The following is a 14,936-nucleotide window of genomic DNA, read 5'->3' as shown; positions in this document are numbered from 1 at the left end:
CACACACAACCGCACACCAGCACGAGCGTGAGAGTAAACTCGAAGAGAGAACGCGAGAGAGAGAGAGAGAGCGAAGCCAACAGTTTCAACGTTTTTTGTTGTTCCATGCGTGAGCTTGATGGCGGCATCCTCTTTCCACTGCCCCACATCCCAGCAGATGTTTCGCTCCCACTTCTGTCGCCCCACTGACTTCGCACTTGGTGTTAGAGGAGCTTAGCATGCGGCACGGCACCGTTATGCTTAAACGCAATGTGCTTGTATGGAGACGACGGTCTCCCTCTATCTTTCGCTATTACCTCCCCCCCAAAAGCCATCTGCTGAGGATGCAGCACACACCCGCAAGTGCAGCACATGCTTAAGTACGACCACGCACAGTGGGCATTCATATGGAATCCGAAATATATTCTTGGATGACAAGTTAATTTATTACAAATAGCCAATGGGTAAAAGCATCCCTTACCATTTCCATTTAATATTTTAAATTGAGCAACTGATGTTCAGCCACTGTGCGAAATTTTAAATGCCGTTGTTTCCATGTCCACCCACCCACGGCGTCCGCCCTCTGCTGATGATTTTCATACATCTTACTTATTCATCTTGTTCCCCTTCTTTTATTCACGTAGCACTTTTTGCTTTGTAATTATTGTCATTGCGTCATAAGCAGGCAGAACAGAACTGCGACGCGCAATGCAAGACGCCAAACCACGCACCATTCTCCCTTCTTACAAACACAACCCCACCTTACATAAAGCATCTCTATAGCACTGTCTTTCTATCACCCTGGACCCTACTTCCCATCAGCCAACACATCTTTCTCACTTTAAGGCCCCCCTTTTCTCTCTCTTTCGTTTTGTTTTGATTTGCCATGGCTTTTAATTTGGCGCGGACGGTACTTTCAAGGTACATTAAGGAGAAGGTAAGTCAGTCACATATTCAGGTATCAAAGAAATAGAAAGAAGGGAAGGGGCAGAGAAAGATAAACAGTCAGTGACGACTTTTGACGACTCTTTCGCGCTTATTTTAATGTGCATTTAAATGTTTGCTTTTACGTAATAATTCGCTGCTTTTTATTGTTAGAACATGCCATGAATGTCTAATAGGAAAACGATTTCGCAGGCATGCAAAAACGAGAGAGCCTGGCAATTAACTTTTAACATCTAGAGAGAGAGAGAGAGAGAGCAACGCAAGTGACGCGTAAAATTGTTCAAATTGAACTTGAAAAGAGAGATGGCCTGCATTTTGCTATCCAATTGAGAGCGGACGTCAACTGAGAAATGCAATTAAAATCACCAACAAAAAGGAAGAGCACAAATCACTCTCACTTTTGTATATGCTCTATCTCCCTCCCTCTAACGCTAAAACGGAACTTATGCGAAGAGTGTGATAATGTGTGTGTGTGGTACTGAAGCGGCGTGCGCAACAACAACAACAAGAAAACAGCTGAGCGGGAACGCACACACAAACACACCCCCTCATAGTCCCCACACAAATACATATGTACGAGCATTGGTGCTTTCAGCTTAATTAACTAAAACAAAAAAAAAACGTATAACAGAGACTATAACTTACCGCTTAGTGGCGGCTCTAAACGCTCTCTTTGTATCAAACAATTTATCAGAGTTGCTTGTAATTAACGGAACTCGTTAACACTTTTCACTGTTAATTTATTTTAAAATTTAGTCAGAGTTCACATTTTTATCGTAAAAAGCCGCACAGACAATTTTCACCGCGAATAATCCGCAACGCGTGTGGCTCCAACAATAAAAAATGTCTACTGGGGCTCCAAGCTCCAAATTGTTCGTGGCGTGTCTCAATTTCTAAAACCGCCGGGTGTGCCATGTTGCGTATGGAGTTATCTTTACCCTGTTTGCTATATTTAAGCCTAATATTATGTTTTCCAGCTTTGCCAGAAATAATGTAATTTGAAACTTGATAAAATATGAGTTTTTGCTTTGAAATTTCCGATAATTTTACTCATGATGGAGAATATTCAGAAATAATGTCCACCGAGATTACTGTGCGTTAAAATTCAATCATCTTGAAAATATTCTATCTCTAGGGTATCAAGCGCCATCGATAGTATCGATACCTATGCGCAGAAAAAATCACGCAGACTTCATGTAAAGTACCAGCAGAGGGCGGTGTAACAGCCATGTACGACTCCTTATTTGATGCGATTATTGCCTACCATTTATCATCTGCAGTTCTATTCTGATTTGTCATGTTTAATTATCACAATTTTGTTTAATTTGATATCAACTCTCAATTTCATGTTTTTTTCAAAAAAATATATTTGCATGGAAACATTATCGATACATTCATATATCGACAATGTAACATCTCTAATACGGACGAAAAATTCCAATATTGTTGCTGTAATTGGATTAAACCAAAGAGAAAATGCTGTAATTGGGTGAAAAGGAAGCGTTACTCCTACACAACACACACGGAAACAGAGAGCCCGCAGCCCAGAAGAGAACTCTCCAGCAGCGACAATTGTCCAAGGGGATGGCCAATCGCAATATGCGAAGCAACACGACCAAAGTCGAAGCCCTGATCGAGAGCTGTCGCAGCGAGGGCAAATGGCAGCGCGTCATCGATCTGACGGACGAGCTGAAAACAGGCTCGCCCCACAATGGTGAGTGAACTCCCGTGGATATGTGTGGATGTATTAGTCAATGTCCAATCCACAGAATGCCTGGCCAACTTTTTGGTGGGTGAGGCACGTCTGGAGAGCTACCTGGAGGAGAATGCCTTGGTTGCCGAGTCCAACTTTGGCCGCGCCAAGACGGGCCTGTCCGAGGCGAGACGCTACTTGAATCTGGCACTTGGAGAGAGTGGCCAAAAGGCGGGCATTGCCTTGGATGCATACCTGCTGCTGGCCAAACTTAGCTTCGCTTGCGGCGAGTACGAGCCGAGTCTGGAGAACTTTGTCAAGGCAGAGCTCAACACGCTGGCCGAGAAGGAGCTGACATTGTGGGTAGATTGATCCATGATTAAAGCAAAACTAACTCCATTTTTATTGCCTACAGACGCAGCCTCAAGATTCTGGCCGAGTCGTATGCCATCAAAGGCCTGTGCCTGGAGCAGCAGACAGCCAAGCCCTCGTCCAAGTTCAAGAAGGCCGAAAAGGACACGGAAATGGTGAGTGCATTGCCAGACATAAGCCAAAGGATTCGCTAAAGCAATTCCACATCCATTTCCAGATAAGCTGCTTTGAGCGCGCCTCGGACTTGGGTCTGCTGTATCTGCAGGAGTACGACATTGTGAGTGGCAGCAGCAGCTCGAACAACTCCACGGCCGGCTCCACGCTCAATGTGAACGCCAGTGTGCAGCAGTCGAACAGCAGCTTTGCCATCAGCAGCACCATTCCCGCCAGCGGTGCGGCAACCCACGAGGTTAATCGCCGCATGGGCGCCATTCTGGAGACGGCGCTGCAACGTGCGCCCATCGTGCTGATCAAGACGGGCAAGCTGCAGGAGGCTGTGGAGCGGTATCGCATTATGCTCAATGCCATTGAGACGAGGGCCACGCAATCGTTGCGTCTAACGCTAACCCGCCAGCTGGCTGAGGTTTTGCTGCGCGGTGTTTCGGGCACCATTTACGCTCCGCCGTTTACCAGCAAGTCGGGCGGCAGTACGCTGCGCGGTGGCGCCTCCAAGAAGCTGTGGAAGCCGCGCAAGTACCAAGCCCGTCAGCAGTTTTCGCCGCGCAACCAGCAGGAGGAAGTGATCCTGCTGCTGCTCATCGCCGAAGCGCTGGCCGTGCGCGACACTGTGCTGTCGCAGAGTCCCGAATTCAAGCAGGCACGCCAGCACGCCATGGGCAATGTGACGGCCGTCTACGATCTGCTAACCCTGGCCACAGTACGCTGGGGTCTCGTCCAGCTGCTCAACGAGTCCTTCGAGAAGGCGCTCAAGTTCAGCTTCGGCGAGCAGCACGTCTGGCGGCAGTACGGCCTCAGTCTGATGGGCGCCGAGAAGCATGCGCATGCGCTGCGTGTGCTCCAAGAGTCGATTAAGCTAACGCCCAGCGATCCGCTGCCCTGCCTGCTAGCCTCTCGACTGTGCTACGAGAGCCTGGAGACGGTCAAACAGGGACTGGACTACGCCCAACAGGCGCTCAAGCGGGAGCACAAGGGTGAGTAATGGAACTTGTCATGGATTTATGATTTATTCCCGTGTTTGCTGCAGGTTTGCGTCCCTCGCGTAGCCAACTGTTTGTGGGCATTGGACAGCAGCAGCTGGCGATTCAATCGAATCTGCGCAGCGATCGCGATGCCTGCCACAAGCTGGCGCTGGAGGCACTCGAGCGGGCTGTGCAGAACGATGGCAACGATCATTTGGCGGAGTACTATCTGTCCCTGCAGTATGCTCTGCTCAATCAGCTGCCCGAGGCACTGGCCCACATACGCTTTGCGCTGGCGCTGCGCATGGAGCATGCCCCGTGTCTGCATCTGTTTGCCCTGCTGCTGACTGCATCGCGACGTCCGCGTGAGGCTTTGGGCGTGGTGGAGGATGCGCTGCACGAGTTCCCGGACAATCTGCAGCTGCTGCATGTCAAGGCACACCTGCAGCTGCATCTGGAGGATGCGGAGACGGCGCTGGCCACCGTGCAGCACATGCTGGCCGTCTGGCGTGAGGTGTACGAGGCGCAACTAGCCGGCGAAGAGGAGAAGCATTCGGACACGAAGAGTGGCGTGCACATGGTGCACTCATCCCAAATGTCCGACAAGGATTCAAGTAAGTTTGGGGCTACCCTTCGGCCTTTGTCTGCCACTTGCATCTGAAACAATTATCATGATAAACTCTACTAACGTCTGTGTCCCACATATATATGTCCTATCCCCGATCTTCTGCGGAATGTGTCTCTATATCTTGTATATACCCAAAACAAAATCCAAACAATCCAAAACCAAAAAAAAAAAACACTCCAATAATTGTAAGTTTCCGACAAAGGACAATGTTGTGAAGGCCCTGCTCTGATATCATGATTAACGGGCAGGTCCCTCCACACATATTCCTCGTACTTTTGCTATTCCGTTTTCAATATCTTTTTGATCGCCACAACACACACCTTTTGCCTGCTACTCAGTTAGTTCTTTGACATTTTTTGCCTGTTTTGTGTCTTGCTTTTCCTCACAAACTCTCACAGCTGTTTCATTTCTATGTTGGTTTTGCCATATCTTTTATTTTATATATGCCATTTATATAATGTTTAAATCTTGAAGATTCCGTGTATGCGGCATCGCTGGCTGCAGTTTCGCGCGTGGAGCAGGCTTTGAGCGAGGCGGCCAGCTCGTTGAGTTCGTTCACGCAGCGCCCGGGACCACGCCGGCCATGGATGCTGCAGATTGAGGTACGTTTTGCAGTACCTTTGTGGTTCCTTAACTAAACCTCCTGTGTCTCTTTTCCTTGCAGATTTGGCTGCTGCTGGCGGATGTCTATCTGCGCATTGAACAGCCCAATGAGGCGCTCAACTGCATACATGAGGCCTCGCAGATCTATCCGCTCTCGCATCAAATTATGTATATGGTAAGGGCAGAATCCTCCGCACGTTTCAGATCTACTTTTTATCTCATCTGTACTCCCTTTTGCAGCGCGGTCAGGTGCATGTCTACCTGGAGCAGTGGCGTGATGCCAAGCAATGTTACCTCAATGCTGTGGCCGCCAATCCCAATCACACGGAGGCACTGCGTGCCCTCGGCGAGACCCACTTGATCTTGGGCGAGCCACGGCTGGCCGAAAAGATGCTCAAAGATGCAGCCAAACTGGATCCCAATTGTCCACGTATTTGGTGCGTAAACAAAAGCTTTTTCCCTCTATATTCCACTCATTGTTTTGTGTTCCCTTAGGTTTGCTTTGGGCAAGGTTATGGAATCGTTGGGCGATTTCTATGCCGCAGCGGACTGTTTTGCCACATCGCTGCAGCTGGAGCCATCGTGCCCGGTGCTGCCATTTACCTCCATTCCACTGGTCTTTGAGTAGAGCCACTGGCAACCTCTGGTACTTCCCCTTCGTTTCGTTTTGTAGAAGACTCAACCTCGACTAACCTCAAAAAGTGAACAGCAATATTAATTACTTAAAAGTCTCTATATAAGCCCCCCCCCCCCCCCCCCCCCCCCCCACAAAACAAACACAGTCTGGCAGTAATTGTTATTCATATTTGTGTTATTGAATAGTTTTTTCTTAATTTTTGCTTAGTTTTTTGCTTAATTTTCGTATTTCTTTTGGTCAGTATTACAATTTTTCGTGTAATTAATTGAAGATCGGTGTCGGTGTCGGTGTCGGTGTCTATGTGTGTGTGTAAATTATTAGCTAGCAAACAAAATGTTCCAAGCTGTTGTATATAAAAATGTCAAACTATTTAATGTTATCTATTTAACTTCTGTAATAATCTTTATCCGGTTCTAAATGCGCTTTAGAAAGTGGAGTTTAAAATGTAAATTATTTTTTTTGGATAACTTCTCTCCCTTTTTAATCCTTTTGCTGTTGTTTAAATTATGTTTTTCTATCTCTAATTTATTTGCCTGCAATGTTAACTAATGAATAATAATTTGTTTATAAATTAAATCCTAGTTCTAGCCGAATTTAAAGTTTAAACAAAAATATATGCAAAGAACCTTAAAACTGAGTGAACTTTCGGCCCACAACTTCTGCCTCTGCCTTTGTCCTTGTTTTCTACACTCCTTTCCGCAGACCTTTCACTTTTCGCATTAGCTAATTGACGTTGGTAATTTCCGCATTCTGTTGGAGGCCAAAAACTAGACAGAAATATCACCCCAAAGAACCTCTAAAACTGTCAGAAGGGGGGCTGGGGCGGTGCCTGTCCTGTGTTTAGGGGTGGGCTATCGTTGTCCCTGGCAACTGTGGCTTTTGCTCCAATCGATAAAAAAGTCAACAAGCAAGTCGGAAATGTCGACGCAGAGCGAATGGCACAGGAATTTGGGTTGATTACGTTTTAGCATCGAAATAAATTCCCTGTTTAGAGTGTGGCCTCATTGGGCGAGGACTGAGGGCAGTAAACTAACCCATGGGCCGCTAGAAGGAGCAGCAGAAGGAGCAGCAGCGCCAGTGGAAGAATGACCCCAAAGCGTAAGCGTCGCGGACGCAGCGAGTCTCGGGCCAAGAGCAAAGCCAAGCTGCAGGCAGAGCATCTGCAGCTGCTGCAGGAACTGGAGTTGGCCGACAGCTGCTGTGACATTTGCCACTGCGATTGCTACAGCGCACACAGCAGCAGCGGCAGTGCGAGTGGACAGCAGAAGGCGCATAACGAGGAGCTGCAGCAGTTGGATCAGGACATACAGGCTCTGGAGCACTTGCAGCGCAGGGAGAGTGCCCGAACGCGAACGAATGCAACATCCGCAGGCAGAAGGAGTCACAGCAGTCAGCGGCAACGAAGTGCTTCCAGATCTCCCACTGAGGTGAAGTCTCAGAGCAGACGCGGCTCCGCAGAGTGCCAGCCGCGTGCCTCGACTTCAGGCAGGAGTCGAAGGTCCAAGAGCGCCGGCAGTCAGAGGAGTGACTCCAGACAGGAACAGGTGGAGGCAAAGCCACAGCCGCGACAGCGACGCGGTGCACAAAGGGACTGCAAGATGCTGCAGGTAAGTCGAGGGGTATGACGCTCGGGAGTACCTTAGGCATAATTTATCCTTCCCCCACCCAAGCACTTTCTTGCACCTCTCTGCGATGCTCCTGCTCTCTCCGTCCAGGGCAGAGGCAAGTCCAAGTCGCAGGAGAACATGGCGCTGGTGCCGCTCGCCCAGGCACAGGCGCAGCGCAAACGCAGCGATGGCAAGTCCCTGTGCGCCTCCATGGCCAGCCTGTGCCTGGCGCCGACCGTGCGTGCAGCCTACCAGCAGATACCGGACCACGACCAGAAGATACTCAATCGCATGGCCGTGAAGCGAAGCCAGCAGGCGGCGGACAAGGAGCATGCCTGGCTGGCGCGCAAGTACTGGGAGAACGAGCGACTGGAGCGGCAGCTGCTCAAGGTCGAGCAGGTGGAGGAGTACAAGCGGGCGGTGCATGACAAACAGTTTCAGGACTACCTCATGACCAAGGCCCGCCTGCAGGCGTTGGCCGAGCGGGATCTGGCGGAGCTGCGGCGCCTGCGCGGCGCTCTGGATGCCAAGGATGCGGCGGCCAAGCAGCGCCTCGCCTCCATGCGACTGGAGCGGGATATGACGCTCTGCCAGCGGCGCTGCGAGGAGCTGCGTCGCAGCGAGGCCGTCACCGTGCACCAGGAGGAGCAGTACCTGGACTCCACTCTCCGCAAGCGCGACATTTGCATGCGGCTCAGCCAGCGCCTGCGTCGTGCCGATGAGCTGCGCGGCCAGCTGCTGGAGGCGTATCTGCGGCGTTTGCAGCACGACAACTACGTGGAGCAGGCACAGCACGAGGAGCACTGGCGCGAGCGGCAGCATCTGGAGCGGCTGAAGCAGCAGCAGCTCAAGGAGGACATTCAGCGCAAGCGCAGCCAATCCCAGCGCTTTGTGGAGGGTCGTCAGCGTCGGCAGGAGGCGCGTTTTCGCACGGCCAAGATCTCGGCGAGCCTCAGGGAGCTGGTGCGTTCGTCGGTAACGCCTGAGGGTGGCGCTGCAGCAGCTGTGGCGCCGGATCAGCAGGCGCTCAACTCTTATGCCCAGCGGCAGGTGCAATTGGGGCGTTTCCTCTTCGAGCGTTGAGGTTTAGTGGGGGGCATTGTTGTTGATTTTTGTGTAAATAAATTGTATCTAAAGTTGAGCAAGGGTAGAGGGCAAGCAGAAGTTTGGGCTAAGATTAAGCGCAGTTTTTGGCTTGCCAGTAGAACCACAGACTCGCGAAATAAGCAGCAGAATCGGTTCACAGACACTCTCCTTAATCTCTGCCACATTTATCTGCATAAGTAGCCACCCGGCATCTTATTCTGGCATCGTTTCATATCAGTGTCTGTCTTTCATTGACCCGAGCATAACATTTTTGGAAGCATCAATTCAGCAGATTTATAAGTACAAAGAACTCGGCAAACAATGCGCGAATCGTACATCAATCCCTGTAGGCTGAATGATAACAAAAGAAAAGGTACGGGAGACGAGTCAGATCTTTTGGGTTCTCATTATTTATGTAGAAGTGTAAGTACTCTTTAAACGAGAGTGTAAACCCCACCCAGCAAACTACACAACAGGGAGACAGAGAGAACGTGCGCAGACAGATCCACAGATGATCCCCAGAACACAAAGAAAAAGACAAAAAGCCTTGATTGGGTCACTGTCTCGGACTGGCGCACGTTTTCGACAGGGGGCTCAGCACACACACACACACACACACACACACACATACACACACACACACACTCCACGAGGTGTGAGTAAACGCATTAAGGAAATGCCAACCAACCCACAAAGGCAGGAGAGCCGAAGGTTATCATCAACGCTGGACTGTGAGTAATTTTACATTCCACAAATCTCCGACCTAGGCCATCCTCCCATTCCATTCCATGCGGTCACTTCCACGACTCTTTTGTTGTTTTGCTTTTATCAAACTTAATTAGATTAACACTTTAAGTACCCTTTTTTGTTTTTTGCGTGGTCCAGCAACACTCAAGTGCATAATTGTGAGCGTTTCGTAATTGAAGCCACATTGAAGCTGGGTGGGCAAGTCTTCGCCGAGCTGGGAAGGGGATTGAAAAGAGGGAAGGCTCTGTCTGTGTGGCGTTTTGTAATGAAGTGATACCCGAGATCAGAATCAGAACAGTGATCAAAGCAGTAGCCACACCATTGGTGACTCTAAAGCACACAGAAAGACTTCCAACCCTTTTCTGTTGCCAATTTGCACAGCAAAGGCTGGAAATGCTCGTTGAAACATTTTTACTTGCGCTTTTTTTTCATCTAATTTTCATTTCTAATACTTACAATCCAGCACTGAATCGATTCGACCCTTTGGCTCTATCTCTATCGCTCTCGCCGCTGTCTTACTTTTTAATGATTTGTGTACATATTTGATTGTTGTATTTATTGGTTGTCGACTCAGACACATGAACAGAGGGAGAAACGTTGATAAGAGCCCTAGATGGATGGGTTTCATAAGACCCTGTGGCATTAGCTTGGAATGTTGAATCCTTTATTAAATATTTGAGAAAAATGTAGAGAAATAAACGAGATAGTGGCAAGGTTTTTTGACTCTCTTTGCTCTTTCCTTTTCCGTGAGATTTCTACCTGTTTTTGTCGTACTTTTTGTTTGTTTATTGCTTCGATTTTGTATCATTTTTGTTTGCTGTATTTATTGCTCTATTATTTATCTCGAGTTGATCATTTTATTCTACTCTTTACATACTATTATTAAACTTAATGCTATCATTTCTAAGCGCTCTATTTATTATTAGCTTTTTGTTTTGGATTCTCCTCTACCAGTTTTTTTTTGCACCGATTTCTATTTCAATTTATTTTGTTTTTTTTTTGGGGTTTTTGATTTTGTTTTTGTTTTTTTTTATGATTTTTCTGGCGCTTTCACCTCGTACCCCAAGCAAGCCCCTGTCTCAGTCCCGGTGCCAGTGTGTCGTTTGGTAATCATTCAGCCAAAATCCACACACGCGAAACCGACCAAAAAAAAAAAAAATAACAAAAAAATGTTTGCGGCTCTTGCGACATTGAAACGAGCGGCGGCGACCGCGGCGATAAGCCATGGGATGGGACGGGGGCAACAATGTTTGCCAAATCTCAGAGATTGTGCAATGTCTAAACCGCGCGTAATACTTGATCCAGGCCAGGCCAGGCCAGGCCAGGCCAGGCCCTGGACCCGGAACCCCCCAAAAAACTGCCCCGACCGCGCCACAACTCTCAACTCTCAATGGCCTCCATCTCCAGCTGTGCCTCGATGATGTCCGCATGCTGGCGCACCATATGATTGTTGAGATTGCCCACACTCTGATAGCACTTGTCGCAGTAGTCGCAGCCATAAGGCTTCTCCCCCGTATGCACCAGGATGTGGGAGCTGAGATGGCCGCGCGTGAAGAACGATTTGTCGCAGCGATCGCACTTGAAGGGTCGCTCCATGTGCGGATCATGGGAGCGCATGTGTGTCCGCAGATCCGACTTGGTGGGCCACGTCTTGGTGCACTTGGAGCACGCGAAGATCCGTGGCTTCGACTCACCCGTGTGGGTGCGCAGGTGGGAGCTGAGTTGGGTGCGCAGCACAAAGGATTTGTCGCAGTGATCGCAGCTGAAGGGCCGCTCCGTGGAGTGCACCGACTTCACATGGTACCGCAGACTGTGGCGACTCGCGAAGCTCTTGTGGCACTCATCGCACTGGTAGAGCAGCTCCCCCATGCCGTGCACCGCAATCATGTGGAGTTTCAGCTGGAAATTTCGCGTGAACTTCTTTTCGCACTCGGTGCAGGGATGCAGGGAACGCGGCGAGCCAGGGGAGTGCACGGCAGTTGGATCGGATTTCGGTGGCTTACGCCGGGGCATGGCTTTGGGTTTGGGCTTGGGATTGGGCTTGGGCTTGGGCAACTCTGCCTCTGGTTCGCTGAGCGGTGGCGTCATGGACAGCAGCTCGAGTTGCTCGTTTGCTGAGGGAGTTTCCAGTTGCAGCAGCGCAACGCCGCTGTCCGTGTCTGGCTGATGCAGCGGCGTGTTCAGCGGCCCAGCATCGGCAACCCAGAGCAAAGGCGCCTCGTAAGCACTCGCCAGGCTATCCTGCAAGTCCAGGGTATCTGCAGGAACACACAACAATCACAACAATCACAACAATCAGTTGAAGCCGTCAAACACTCACCAAAATCCACAGTTTCCATCATGGGCGCCACATGTGCCACCGGCTTGCCCTGCTGCACCGGCAGCATTGTCTCCTCGAGGCTGCCCACCTCACGCTCCAGACACTCGAGCACATCGTCCAGGGCGAGCGCATCGCCAGCGGCCACCGTGTGCTGCCACTGCTCGTGGCGCGTGCGCAGCACCAGCTCCGAGTGCTCGCATTCGCGCTGAAAGTTGCGGGCATCGTGCAGCCGACGCAGACACAGATCACAGATGACATCGGTGAGGCCATCGCCGGCTTCCAGCCGCAGAGTGGGCGCCAGCGCCTGCAGCTCTGCGTGGAGCTGCCCGTCGTGGATGTGGCGGTAGAGCGGCGGCTGCTCCAGCAGGCAGCAGCGGCAGATCAGTGGTTGCTTCAGCAGCGAGAACATAATACTTGGAGCGCGTCTGCTCGGCTCGCCGGTTGCGGGACGTCTGAGTGTTCGGAAGTGCAGATCAGGCCCAAGCCCAGGTCCGTTCCCGGTGATCCCTATCAGGGCAGGCGCACCGATAGCCCTTGGCTTAAGCGATAAGGCGGCAGCGGCGTCGCCATGGCTGTGGATGGGGCACATGCCGGAGGGTCGGGGCCAGCGCGGAGATATAGACAAGCAGCGGGAAGGAGGAGGAGGAGCAGTAGACTGCGGCACTATGGAAATTCGCTAATTTTGCAGTCTTGTGGCTTACTAATTGAATACCCATGGACCGTGCATGTGCCTGTCCCTGAACTGCGATAAGCAATTGCCACCATCGATCCATCATTATCTCAGCTTTATATTTGGGTGGTCCACAGCTACCGTCCCGCTGCCTTTTCCCTCTCCATCCAGCATCCCAGTCCAATCCCCAAACAGACTGATTGCTCTTATCGCTCAGCCCTGCCGAGATCTGCGGCTCAAGCGGCTTCCCCATCTTTTCAGTTGTTGTATTCACTTCGGACTTTCATCATGCAAAAAGTGCCCAAGGAGCAAGAGAAATGTTTGGCCACTCAAGGAACTTCCAAATGCGTAGCTCTGGGCTTCGTTTGATGTGAAAATGGTGTGAAAGTTCCCATAAATAAAAGGGTTTGCTTTGAGATTAAGTGCAGGCTTTCCATTTCGGATGATCTCATTGTCTGTGTGGGGGTATCAAAGGTTAACATGTACCTAATGCTTGGGGATTCTACACAGAGAGCGTTTCTGCCATCTGTTTGATGTACGTTTTGGAGTGTTTTTCCATGGAAAAAAGGAGTATTTGGCATTGGAGAGTTCATTGAATGGAAGCAATAATGTGGCACATGGACAGGCTTATGGAACACTGATAAAATCATCTAAAACTTGGGCAAGTTCTTGCATCAAAATCCCTCCAAAAGTGCTCCAAACAGATCGAAGTTTGCCTACCAATAACATGCAAAGGGTACAAACAAAACTTTCCATTCTTAGCCTCACGCCTGCCAGAAAGTAAGCTTTAGCCGCTGATAAGACACACACACACACACACATAGATAGGCGGCACATTATGCCCAAGCAAACAACTGATAAGGCTTATCATTGACTGCTGCACAGAGCGCGGCCTACGTGTCGGGATAGCCCTCCCACACGAAAAGGCGTCGCTTTATTGATTAATTGTGTTTGGAAAATCGCCAGTGTTTGAGTCTAAGCATCCGACATATTGGACAGCTGCTCGCTGAGCTCCAACTGGTTCTTGACCAGCGAGGAGAGCGTCATGGACATCAGTAGATCACGCACATTGTTATTAAACATGTGACGAAAACGCTCCGACTCCACCGGCGGTATGGCGGACAAGGCATCATGCAGGGCACGGCTCACGGAGTTGTCGGGGAGTTTCTTGTAATTGAGGACATCGTTGATGTAGCTTAGTATCAGATCGAGGCGCAGCTGCAGCTCCTTAGTCGACTCCACAACCTGCTTGAATTGGGGCACAGTGGGGCCCGCGTCTTTGGCCTGGCTGAGGCACTGCTTGTTCATGTGACGCAGGGCCGCAGTCTCCGCGGAGCCAAAGTAGATCTCCATGGGCAGCAGCGTGAACATCAGGCCCTTGGTGCCACCGGGCACGCCCGTTTGCACGGCACAGAAGAGGCGCGGATTCATGAGTTTGCCGCGCAGCGATGTGTCCATCAGCAGATGCAGCGGCTGTCCGTTTTGGCACCGCCGGGCGTAGAATTCGTGCAGCTCCACGGCGGCCTCGGAGACGTGGCTGCCGGTGCTGAACCAGCCCAGCACCTTCTCCTGCGGATAGGAGAACTGCGTTAGCTGACACATGTCGCTGTCGTACCTCAGATCCAGATCAATGTGGCTGCTGTCGTCGTCGTGCTGGCGATGCACCACGCTGTAGCACGAGGTGATGTCTATGCGGCCCGTATTGCCAGCGACGGTGCCCAGCAAAGTTCCCATCACCTGAGCGAAACGAATGGTAAAGCGAATAAGTTACCTGTCCCTGAACCTGTGCCTGAACCTGTGCCTGAACCTGAACCTGTACCTGTGTGTTGTCCATGGGGCGACGCTCGTAGGCATCGACGATCTGGAACATCACGAGTGGATGCAGCAGCACCTTGGACTGCAGACTGTAGTTCGAAAGCGACATTACAGCGGCGGATGACTTTATATCTGTGAGATTACAAATGAATTGTAAGAAACTGCCACGCTGGCGCCTCCTGTCAAAAAGAGGTTTGTGCGTGAAGTTGGCTGCGCTTAAAAGCAGTTTTTGGCCAAGCTTTTGCAACACTGTTCGCTGGGAACTGCAGCAAGGGGAACGATAATGCAAAAAAAGAAGTGTGTCCGTTGGAATTTCAAATGGGAAGTGGAAACTTTCCCGCTATTAATAGCATTTTGAACTTGAACCGCAATCATAGAGCTGAAAAGTTCGTAATCGTAATAAAATATGCGCAATTAATGGTCGCTGGTCGCTTTTCTAAGACGCGCCAACAAATGAGCATTTAAATAAATTGAATTAGCAGTCGCAAAGACACTGCGAGAAAGCTGTTGGGATTTGAAAAGCTAACATGGAGTAACCCATACCAGCTGGAAGGAGCTGGCAATGATGAAGTAAAACTTTAATTACTCTTTCTGTGGCATTAATCTGAACTTGTTGGACCTCCAGCCTCCTCCCCTGCCCAGGCAATTTCTGTGATCTGTGCCATGTGCCCTGCCGCCAGCTTTTGCATTGTTCA

At 50.2% G+C, this 14,936-nt stretch overlaps 4 protein-coding genes across 5 annotated transcripts; 2 read left to right on the top strand and 2 right to left on the bottom strand.

The window, feature by feature from the left end:
* The first annotated feature begins 2,319 nt into the window (after window positions 1-2,319).
* On the top strand, window positions 2,320-6,107 carry LOC117578549 (tetratricopeptide repeat protein 7B). Of its 2 annotated transcripts, none has more exons than XM_034264122.1 (9): window positions 2,320-2,638; window positions 2,694-2,976; window positions 3,033-3,144; window positions 3,207-4,140; window positions 4,194-4,742; window positions 5,261-5,358; window positions 5,421-5,534; window positions 5,600-5,796; window positions 5,855-6,107. In XM_034264122.1, the coding sequence occupies exons 1-9, from the start codon at window positions 2,509-2,511 to the stop codon at window positions 5,985-5,987; spliced, it is 2,550 nt and encodes an 849-aa protein (XP_034120013.1). In that variant the 5' UTR covers window positions 2,320-2,508; the 3' UTR covers window positions 5,988-6,107. The 2 variants fall into 2 exon arrangements, with proteins under 2 accessions (XP_034120013.1, XP_034120012.1); XM_034264121.1 differs by having other exon boundaries at window positions 2,321-2,638; window positions 5,231-5,358.
* Window positions 6,108-6,472: 365 nt separating this feature from the next.
* LOC117578550 (trichohyalin) lies at window positions 6,473-8,693 on the top strand. The gene is made up of 2 exons (XM_034264123.1): window positions 6,473-7,603; window positions 7,667-8,693. The coding sequence occupies exons 1-2, from the start codon at window positions 7,082-7,084 to the stop codon at window positions 8,684-8,686; spliced, it is 1,542 nt and encodes a 513-aa protein (XP_034120014.1). The 5' UTR covers window positions 6,473-7,081; the 3' UTR covers window positions 8,687-8,693.
* A 1,671-nt stretch (window positions 8,694-10,364) lies between these two features.
* On the bottom strand, window positions 10,365-12,221 carry LOC117591805 (zinc finger protein Xfin). The gene is made up of 2 exons (XM_034285114.1): window positions 11,757-12,221; window positions 10,365-11,694 (listed from the first exon to the last, which is right to left on the bottom strand). Exons 1-2 carry the CDS (start codon window positions 12,163-12,165, stop codon window positions 10,817-10,819), a joined length of 1,287 nt encoding a protein of 428 aa, XP_034141005.1. The 5' UTR covers window positions 12,166-12,221; the 3' UTR covers window positions 10,365-10,816.
* A 1,075-nt stretch (window positions 12,222-13,296) lies between these two features.
* Window positions 13,297-14,410, bottom strand: LOC117581714 (eukaryotic translation initiation factor 3 subunit F-2). The gene is made up of 2 exons (XM_034269095.1): window positions 14,246-14,410; window positions 13,297-14,163 (listed from the first exon to the last, which is right to left on the bottom strand). Exons 1-2 carry the CDS (start codon window positions 14,348-14,350, stop codon window positions 13,402-13,404), a joined length of 867 nt encoding a protein of 288 aa, XP_034124986.1. The 5' UTR covers window positions 14,351-14,410; the 3' UTR covers window positions 13,297-13,401.
* Window positions 14,411-14,936: the final 526 nt, after the last annotated feature.

Source organism: Drosophila guanche, unplaced genomic scaffold (genome assembly GCF_900245975.1).
Source record: "Drosophila guanche unplaced genomic scaffold, DGUA_6, whole genome shotgun sequence".
Classification (NCBI taxonomy): Eukaryota; Metazoa; Arthropoda; class Insecta; order Diptera; family Drosophilidae; genus Drosophila; species Drosophila guanche.
The sequence above is the reverse complement of the archived record's forward strand: the minus strand, read 5'-3'. Positions and strand labels throughout refer to the sequence as shown.

Excerpts from the sequence above, each read along its gene's own strand:
- LOC117591805 (XM_034285114.1), bottom strand. The coding sequence starts at position 12,165 with ATGTTCTCGCTGCTGAAGCAACCACTGATCTGCCGCTGCTGCCTGCTG. Across the intron at positions 11,695-11,756 it reads GATGGAAACTGTGGATTTTG|ATACCCTGGACTTGCAGGAT; the intron begins GTGAGTGTTTGA and ends GTGTTCCTGCAG.
- LOC117578550 (XM_034264123.1), top strand. The coding sequence starts at position 7,082 with ATGACCCCAAAGCGTAAGCGTCGCGGACGCAGCGAGTCTCGGGCCAAG. Across the intron at positions 7,604-7,666 it reads GGGACTGCAAGATGCTGCAG|CACTTTCTTGCACCTCTCTG; the intron begins GTAAGTCGAGGG and ends CCCCCACCCAAG.
- LOC117581714 (XM_034269095.1), bottom strand. The coding sequence starts at position 14,350 with ATGTCGCTTTCGAACTACAGTCTGCAGTCCAAGGTGCTGCTGCATCCA. Across the intron at positions 14,164-14,245 it reads GCCCCATGGACAACACACAG|GTGATGGGAACTTTGCTGGG; the intron begins GTACAGGTTCAG and ends CGTTTCGCTCAG.
- LOC117578549 (XM_034264121.1), top strand. The coding sequence starts at position 2,509 with ATGGCCAATCGCAATATGCGAAGCAACACGACCAAAGTCGAAGCCCTG. Across the intron at positions 2,639-2,693 it reads AACAGGCTCGCCCCACAATG|AATGCCTGGCCAACTTTTTG; the intron begins GTGAGTGAACTC and ends TCCAATCCACAG. Across the intron at positions 5,535-5,599 it reads CGCATCAAATTATGTATATG|CGCGGTCAGGTGCATGTCTA; the intron begins GTAAGGGCAGAA and ends TCCCTTTTGCAG.